Source organism: Setaria italica, chromosome VI, assembly GCF_000263155.2.
Source record: "Setaria italica strain Yugu1 chromosome VI, Setaria_italica_v2.0, whole genome shotgun sequence".
In the NCBI taxonomy this organism is placed as follows: domain Eukaryota; kingdom Viridiplantae; phylum Streptophyta; class Magnoliopsida; order Poales; family Poaceae; genus Setaria; species Setaria italica.
Genome location: NC_028455.1, coordinates 11,599,403 through 11,608,964, shown reverse-complemented (window position 1 = coordinate 11,608,964; position 9,562 = coordinate 11,599,403). Strand labels below are relative to the sequence as shown.

General features: G+C 57.8%; 1 protein-coding gene across 1 annotated transcript; it reads right to left on the bottom strand.

Moving 5' to 3' along the window:
- Positions 1-2,353: 2,353 nt before the first annotated feature.
- On the bottom strand, positions 2,354-3,688 carry LOC101761280 (transcription initiation factor TFIID subunit 4-like). Its single transcript, XM_004974496.1, has 4 exons — positions 3,441-3,688; positions 3,247-3,359; positions 2,753-3,115; positions 2,354-2,385 (listed from the first exon to the last, which is right to left on the bottom strand). The coding sequence occupies exons 1-4, from the start codon at positions 3,686-3,688 to the stop codon at positions 2,354-2,356; spliced, it is 756 nt and encodes a 251-aa protein (XP_004974553.1).
- Positions 3,689-9,562: the final 5,874 nt, after the last annotated feature.

Here is a 9,562-nt window from a genome sequence, read left to right as displayed (position 1 = left end):
GCCCGCGCAGGCACTACAAACCATCCCTATCACGTGGCCGTTCGCAGTCTAGGGGCTGGATCTCGTTGGACCCTTTAAGAAAGTGCCCGGGGGCTTCACCCACCTACTTGTCGCCGTTGACAAGTTCTCTAAGTGGATCGAGGCAAGACCGGTGGCGCAAATCAGGTCCGAGGAAGCGGTACAGTTCTTCACTGACATCATCCACAACTTCGGAATCCCCAACTCCATCATCACTGACAACGGCACGCAGTTCACTGGGAAGAAATTCCTCCAGTTCTGCGATGACCACCACATCCGAGTGGACTGGTTGGCCGTGGCACACCCCCGCACGAACGGGCAAGTCGAGTGAGCCAACAGCATGATACTCCAGGGTCTCAAGCCACAAATCTTCGACCGCCTCAAAAAGTTTGGCGGACAGTGGGTTGCCGAGATCCCCGTAGTCCTTTGGAGCCTGAGGACGACCCCCAGCCAGGCGACTAGCTTCACCCCGTTCTTCATGATTTACGGGTCTGAGGCCATCCTGCCCACCGATCTGGAATACGGATCGCCAAGGGTCAAGGCATACAACGAACAAGGGAACCAGGCATCGCTCGAAGACGCACAAGATCAACTCGACGAGGCACGAGACGTAGCCCAGCTGCACTCGGCTAAGTACCAGCAGGCCCTACAGTGTTACCACAGCCGTAAGGTACAAGGCCGAGCCTTCAACGTCGATGACTTGGTGCTGCACCTCGTCCAGGACAACAGGGGTCGGCATAAGCTAACTGCCCCGTGGGAAGGCCCTTTCATCATCGCACAAGTACTACGGCCAGGCACCTACAAGCTGGCGACTCCCGACGGGCAGATCTTCAGCAACGCCTGGAACATAGAACAGCTAAGGCGCTTTTACCCCTAGCTTTTATTTCCAAGTTCTGCACAGATTTGTCTACAAATTCGATAGTTTTCTTTTTGCGGAAAAAAGAAATTCCAAGCCGTCGTTGTTCAGGCTTTTCCCGTCAAGCTCAGGGGTATCCGACCCTGGCCTCGCTCCAGGGCCGCATACCCCTCGGGGGCTATCAGGGGCTCCGACCCAAGCCACTTGGCACCATCTAAAAGAAACGTTTTTTCTTTCGAGCCGAGCCCCCCCTTCTAAACTTTTGGACACAAAAAGGAAAGAGTGCACGAACGGTGTTCAGGCAAGATTGATCGGACTGCGAAAAAACCTACGCCCCAGCGGCTACGGTGCCTTCACTCATCAAAGCTTACTGACATGCCCGACAATGCACTCTAAACTTTCAAGTCCAAAGGAACAATAAAGGGGATCGGAAACTTTCGCACGGCAAAGTTATAGAAAAGGCCTCTATGGCCACCACAAGATAAGTCCGAAACTGATATATTCACAATTTGGGCGCCAGCCCGGTACAGTTAGCTCGACGGGGAATCTTCAGGAGGGACGGCCTCATCCTCCAAGAGCTTCACAAGGGCCTCCGCCGGGCTGAACACCGCCGCGTCAATCTTGTCCAGCTCGGCCTCGGAGTAACCGGCGGTGTATCCTCCGCTCATCCCGGCAAAGTTGATGCCGGAATAATGGGAGCCGAAGACCCCGAAGGCTCGCCGCACGCCGGTGTGAAGCGCGTCCACAGCGATCTCGCGGCTCCGGCGGTGCATCCCGAGGACACGAGCCGGCAGAGAGCTCGACCCCTCCTCCGGAACCACGCCGAGGCCGTCGCAGATGATGTGGACCGCATCCCGCAGGGCACCGTGCTCACCACGCTCCGTATCGAGCAGGTCCATCAGCTTGGCGAATTCACCTGCAAGAACCATCCGGAAGACCCACCAAGTCAGAAACCTCCGCAACACCACAGAGACGCAGAAACGGAAAGAAGTCTCACCGTCGGACCAGGCCTTCAGCTCATGCTCCCGGTCAGCTCCCTGAGATAGGGCGGTCTGGAGTCCCTGCACTTGCGACTGGAGTTGACCGACCTCCACGCTAAGGTCAGCCGCCACCTTCTCAGCCTCCTCCTTCCTGACCTTCTCAGCGTCCTGGTCCTGCCAAGCCTTGTGCCGCTCGCGCCGGATGCGCTCGACAGTCTTCTGGAGGGCGTCATGCTCCCCCTTCAGCCGTGCAAGCTCCTCGGTGTGGCGGCGGGCCTTTTCGGCGGCAGCCTGGAACTCCTCGCGGTCAAAGCGGGCCTTGTCGACGACGGCTTGGAGTTTTGCTTCCGACCGCCGCGCCTCCTCCTGCGCCGCTTCCTCACACCTTTGCAGGTCGCCAATGACCCCCTGGGCGGCAGTGACCTGCATGGACAGCTCCCTGGTTCGCTCCCTCTCCACGTTGAAGCGCTCCCAGAGCCCCCGCTCCAGCCGGAGGAAATCAGATTTCCCCCGACTGCAGTCTTGGAGAGCCTACAAAGCAACATGCCATCAGGGGCAAGGCAACGGGAAAATGATAATCGCCAACAGGAGGGGCAACGTACCTGGCTACCAGGGAGGACGACATTGTCCAAAGCCTTCATCGCCGAGGACAAAGCCGCGCGGGCCTTGGCGAGGCCACCCTGCACCGCCTGCCATTTGTGCCACTCCGCGGCGTCGTCCAGGGTGAAGAGGTGCCTCGGCGGGTCCTCACAGGACGCCCAGCGTAAGACAGACCCCCTCCATGCCCTGGGAACGGGAGTGGCCAACGCCGAAGCGGGGGTCGACCCGGCAGCCACCGAGGCCGCCGATGGCCTCGGCGCCCACACGCCCGTCGCTGTCGGGGTCGCCGCAGACTCACCCGACGGTCCCGCCGCCTCCGACATGGGCCGTGGGACAAGTACCCCCGCGGTCACCTCGCCCTCCGCCGCAACCACCGAGGGAGACTCCCCCGTTCCTGCCGGAGTCCCTCGAGCGGGCTCCTCCGCTTCCGCCGCCGGTGTCACCTCCACTGGGACCTCCGGGGCGGAGGTCCCCGTCTCCGTCACCGCTGCCTCCTCCGCCACGGCCGCGGAGGCAGACGCTCCCTCTTCTGTCGCCGCCACCACCGATCCCGCCGCGGCTCCGGGGACATCCGACCCACCTCCCATCGCCGTCATCCCCTCCACCTCGTCGGCGTCAAGGTCGATCACCTCCCCGACCTGAGGACCCTGGGGACGACGCTCTGCGCCGTAGGAACGACCGGGGGAGCAGAAGGTGGAACGAGGTCCGCTCCCCCTCCCGCGACCGACGCCGCCGTCGCTCCGCCAGCCGCCGTCACGGGGGCCGCCTCCACGGAGGGATCTGCGACCTCACCGGGGACCCCGCTGCTCGCCGCGAGCGGGACCGCGGTCCACCCCACGGAGGAGGATGACACCCGCAACGCCTTCTTGGGTGCCAGCTGCACGATGAGACCACGGGGGGCGGCGCTGCGAATCAACGAACAAACATCAACGGGAATGAACGCGAGAAGGGGAAAGGAACGAGACGCATGAGGGAGGCCAACTTACATTCCTGAAGAACAAGGATGGCGCGCGCGCTTTGCCTCGGGGCCCGACGCCGACCCTGGGGCATCCGGCAGTGGCCGCTTGTCGCCGCTTCGCTGCCCTCCAGTCTCGGGCGCGACGGCGAAGGCAGCCTCCGCGGACTTCCGGGGAGCGCCCCGGGCGGACTCCTGGAGGGCGCCCTGCGCCGGCTCCTGGGCAACGGCGGGGGTAGGCTCCGAAGACCCCCGGGGGGCGCTCCGCGCCGGATCCATGGAGGTGCCCTGTGTCGGCTCCTAGGAGGCGCCCCGTGTCGACCCCTAGGGGGCGTCCCGCGCCGACCCCTGGGGAGCGTCCCGCGCCGGCTCTTGGGAGGCACCCCGCGCCGGCCCCTAGGGGGCGTCCTGCGTCAACTCCTGGGGGGCGCTCCGTGCCGACCCTTGGGGCGCAGCCTCAGGGCCTTGCAGAACCAAGGTCTGAGCGGACGTCCCCTCCGTCTCATCCCTCGCGGCCGTCTGCGAGCGCACCTCCTGGATTACGAGCGCGCCCGACTGAAGGGACGAAATCAACTCTTCCTCCTCTTCATCATCTTCCTCATCTTCATCCTCATCATCATCATCGTTGTCATCGTCGTCATCTGACACGACCCGCCCTCTCCGCCGCCGTTGGAGCTCCTTGGCGGCCTTCTTTTGCCTTTTTGCCGTCTCCTTGTCCTTACGGCGCTTCTGCGCTTCGACAAGGAAACGGTTCTGCGTCCGCCGATCGACGTCCTCCGGCACCGGCGGGTGCGAGTCCACGACCCGGGTCAGCGTGCCCTGCGAACGCGAAATGGCCCCGCGTTAGGATGACGATTACAAGACACGAAGAAAGGAGGTCGGCGCCCCAATCCCTTACCAGGTCGATGAAGCCCGCGTCCAGGCGCATCGGCGGATGCCCAGGCACCGGGTACTCGGCATCCTTGTCCTCCAACGCCTCCCAAATCCGTTGCCAGATCTCGGAGGCGGCGAGCGCGCCCGCCACCAGGACGGTGCCCTCGGTCGGCGTGTCCGGAGTCATGGCGGCAAGCGAATGGACCTGGACCATTAGCAGCGCCACTCGCCGAGCATGGTACGCCCCAATGACCCCGGCGCCGCTAAGCCCCCTCCTCTTCAGCTGCTCAATAGCTTGTAGCAGGTCGAGGATCCGCTTCTTCTCCTTCTCCACCGGCCCGTACGCCCACACCTCCGGCGCCACATCGATGGTACGGCCGGTGAACTCCGGCAGGGGGGAGTCCGAGTAGTTCTTCACGTAGAACCACTGGTTATGCCACCCCTTGTGGGATGCCGAGGTCTTTATCGCCATATACTCCTTGAAGCGAGTATGGCGGAGGTGGATTCCGGCGCACCCAATCGGCACCGGGGGCGACCGCTGCTGGCTCCCCCTCTTCTCCATCTTCTGGTACAGGCTCACCGCGAAGAAGTACTTCCATAGCGAGAAGTTGGGCTCAATGCCCAGGAACCCCTCGCACAGTGCGATGAACGCCACGATGTGCTAGATCCCGTTGGGGTTGAGGTGCTGAAGCTCGAGCCTGTAGTAGTGGAGGAGCCCCCGGAAGAAGCGGCTCGGTAGAGTCGCGAACCCCCGCTCATGGAAATGAGCGAAGGAGACGACGTAGCCGGGGGGAGGCGACGGCACCTGCTCTGACCCTAGCAGCTCCCACTCGCCCGCCTCCGTCCTCTCGCAAAGGAGGCCTTTCCTCACCAGGCCTTCGGCACGCGAGGAGTTGAAGTGAGAGATCCCCCAAGATCCCATCGCCGGAGAAGGAGGAAGCTTGACGGGGGTGTGGAGAAAGGGCGTAGCTAGGGGCGGAGGAAGACGAAACGGGCGCAGATGAGCTAAGGGCGAGTCCGGAGGGCGAAAGGGCTTGAAAGCAGAAGGCGGGCGGAACCAGCGAGGCGGGGCTCCCATTTTTATAGGAAAGGCGTGAGGGAAGCAAAACGACGCCCCTGTCGCCATAAATGCGGAGCCAGGTACGCCCCCGTCACGTCCACTTTCTTTTCGGAAACCGTGCGCACGATCGGCCGCGAAAACATCCTATCCTCCTCGATTCACGGGTCGGCGCTCTCCATAACTCCGTCTCCCGGAAGGCACGCCCACGACGTCGCCCACGTTCAGCCCAAACACAACGTCCGCCCCGATTCGGCCCAAGGCCTACCGAAAGGTAAGAAAGGGATACGGGGCTGAAAACGCCCCTACGGCCCATTACGATCCAGAGGTTCGAAGGCTAGCCCGCCATGGGTTCGACAGCTGCCTCAGGACATCCCCCGAGAGAGGGGTGAGAAGGGACGGGTCCGCTAGCGGCCAGCACCCAGGCGAGCGAAAGCCAAGGGCGTCCCGACCTCACGTTCGAGTCCTGACCGGCATCAAAGTTCATGGTTTTTCCACGAGGAAAGGCAACGAGCCCCCGAATCCGGCCAAACAGACCCGAGAACTATATGAACTGGCCGGCTGGAGACTGGAGTACGCCACCAGCTTGGCCCAAGCCGGACCCCCCCGAACGGGGACCGGGACTCCACTCAAACCTACCCGTTCGTAGCTCAACGAGCACCACACTTCGTCCAACGAGGATAACATGGCACGGCTCAACCCCTTCATCCTAGCGAACGGACGCTTGAGGGGCAACGATCAAAAGTCGACCTAGCCTCCCGATCGGTCTCCTGCAACGCGCGGGGGCTCGGGGACTAGCGTCGCAACCAACAACCACGTGTGTGGTCGTGATTCGCAGGCTCCCTGGCCAAGCTGGGCTAACAACGTGCCCTACCCCCAGTCAAGCCGACGCCCCTGTCGCCATAAAATGCGGTGCCAGCTTGCAGGACGAGCAGAAGATCTCCAGCGAAACGGCGAAAGAAGCCTCCAGAGGAGCACTCTTGCTCCACCACAGGCTCGGGGGCTACTGTTGGGGGGAAATATTAAATGATCTCCTAAATACCGCTTAAAGAAACAATCATGAAGGCCCAGTTCCATCCGGGATAATGAAATCGCCATCAAGCCCAACATGAGTGGGACTCCGCCTCGCCCAACCGCGGTCCCGGGGTCGGGAGCGTCCGACCTCCCGCCGCGAGGCTCCGCCTCGTCCGACCACGACCCCAGGGTCGGGGGCGCCCGACCCCTCGCCACAAGGTTCCGCCTCGCCCGACCCTGGGCACAGGGGTTGGACTCACTAGGGCCCCCAAGACGGATATCCCCCTTGGGTGCGGACCGGGTGATCGGGGTAACAATCCCGTGGGACCCCCTTGTCGACCTCGTCATAAATGCGCCGCAGGTCTGGCACGAAGAAGGATGACCACGCTCCTCACGCAACCCGCTGCAAGTACCCATCCACGACCACACTGTACAAGCTACAGTACCGGCTGCTTCCTTCCATTCGCCGCAGGGTACTCATGGCCTGCGTCGTCCGGAGCAGAGGGACGACTCGCCCATTCTCAGGCCCCGCAGTAGGGATGTGATGCCCGCTCTCCGTGAGCCATCATCAGGATGGCGGCATCCGCCGTCCCTCCCAACGGACACCAGAGTGGTGACAAAACGCCCTCATCATGACCCGGCGCTTACGGACACCGAAGAGGCTATCTGTAGGGCGCAACGACAGTTGGCGCATGGCCGCCCTCCTCCTCCAGCATACGCGTCGGCAGACGCCGAAGGCCGGCGAGGGCGCCGGGAACCTAGGAACTTGGTTCCTCCCTTCGTGTTGTATTTTTACCATACTACGTTTAAACTCTTTACTGCCCTCATCACCCGGCCTCACCTGTAGCCTTGGCAGTCCCCTTACGATATAAAAGGGGCATCGGGGGCCAGAGACAGGGGTCAGATTCTTCTCCCTCCAGACAAGAATACACTCTCACATTCCCTTAGAGCACGAGCACCTTTCAAGAGACCTGGGATCAATCCCTCTCTCGTCGATCTGTAACCCCTACTACAGTACCCCGCGTGGGCAATACGAGCATCCTCGATACTGGACGTAGGGCTTCCCTTGCCCGAACTAGTCTAACCCCATGTCTCCCACGCCACCATCCGAAGCCTTACGCGCATAAAAGAAATTTACTAGTCTTAGTCTAGATCCGCAAATCTTGACAACGACAATAGGGTACCATCTAAATCCATAGTTAAGACACCATATGAGATGTGGACTGGAAAGACTCTCAGTTTGTCTTTTCTAAAGATTTGGGGATGTGAAGTATTTGTCAAGCATCTTCAGTCAGACAAGATTACACCCGAGTCGGATAAGTGTATTTTCATGGGATATCCAAAGGAAACTTTAGGATACTATTTCTACAACCGATCAGAGGGCAAAGTGTTTGTTGCTCGGAACGGTGTTTTCCTAGAGAAAGAGTTTCTCAAAGGGGAGAAGAGTTGAAAGACAGTGCGTCTTGAAGGAGTTTGGGATGAGCCAATCGGGCAAGAATCAACGAGTGATGCTAACATAGCAGAACAAGTTGAAATACCCATGGTAAGAGAAGCACCGCCACAACCACTTAGGTCGGCAAGGCTCCGGGAAATGCGGGAAATATTATTTTTGGACAATGATGAGCCTGCGACATATGCAGAAGCAATGATGGACTTAGACTCCGAAATATGGCAGAGTGCCATGCAATCTGAAATAGAGTCCATGGGAGACAATCATGTTTGGAACTTGGTTGACCCGCCTGATGGTGTTAAAGTCATAGAGTGCAAATGGATCTATAAAAAGAAGAGAGATATGGATGGAAATGTTCACATCTATAAAGCACGACTGGTCGCAAAAGGTTTTCGACAAGTTCAGGGAGTTGACTACGATGAGACCTTCTCGCTCGTAGTGATGCTTAAATCTATTCAGATTATTCTATATATAGCTGCATATTTCGATTATGAAATATGGCAGATGGATGTCAAGACAGCTTTCCTGAATGGAAATCTAACTGAGGATTTGTATATGATGCAGTCCAAACAATGCTGGAAAGGTGTGCAAACTTCAGAAATCTATTTATGGGTTGAAGCAAGCATCTAGGAGTTGGAACATTTGTTTTGATGAAGTGGTCAAGGGGTTTAACTTCAATAAGAATGAAGAAGAGGCTTGTGTTTACAAGAAGGTTAGTGGGAGCTCTGTAGTATTTCTAATCTTATATGTGGATGGCATATTACTGATTGGAAACAACATTCCTATGCTTGAGTGCATAAAGACCTCACTAAAAAATAGTTTTTCAATGAAGGACTTAGGGGAAGCAGCATATATTTTGGGCATCAAAATCTATAGAGATAGATTGAGAAGGCTTATAGGATTAAGCCAAGATACTTACATTGACAAACTATTGAAACGGTTCAGCATGGAAGAGGTGAGGAAAGGGTCTTGCCTATGTCACATGGTATACACCTTAGCAAGACTCAGTGTCCTTCAACCACTGATGAGTGGGATCGCATGAGTGGAGTGCCATATGCTTTGGCTATTGGATCTATCATGTATGCAATGATAAGTACTCACCCAGATATTTCATATGCGCTAAGTATGACAAGCAGACACCAGTCTGATCCGGGTGAGAGTCACTGGATGGCGGTGAAAAATATTCTTAAGTACTTCAGAAGGACTAAAGATATGTTCCTCGTCTATGGAGGTGAGAAGGAGCTCATTGTAACAGGTTACACCGATGCTAGTTTCCAAACCGACAAAGATGATTCAAAATCACAATCAGGATTTGTGTTTACACTAAACGGTGGTGCTGTTAGTTGGAAGAGTTCCAAGAAAGAGACGGTGGCTGATGCTACGACAGAAGCCGAGTACATCGCGGCTTCTGAAGCCGCGAAGGAGAGTGTTTGGATAAGGAATTTCCTTATTGAGCTTGGTGTGTTCCCGAATGCGTCTAGCCCATTGAATCTCTACTGTGATAACAATGGGGCTATTGCGCAAGCAAAGGAGCCGAGGAATCACCAGAAGAACAAACACGTATTGTGGTGATTTCATCTCATTTGAGACTTCGTTAACCGAGGCAAGATCAAGATATGCAAAATACACACAGATTTAAATATTTCTGATCCTTTGACAAAGCCTCTCCCGCAGTCTAAGCATGATGCGCACATAAGAGCTATGGGTATTAGATATCTTCTAGATTGACTCTAGTGCAAGTGGGAGACTGTTGGAGGTA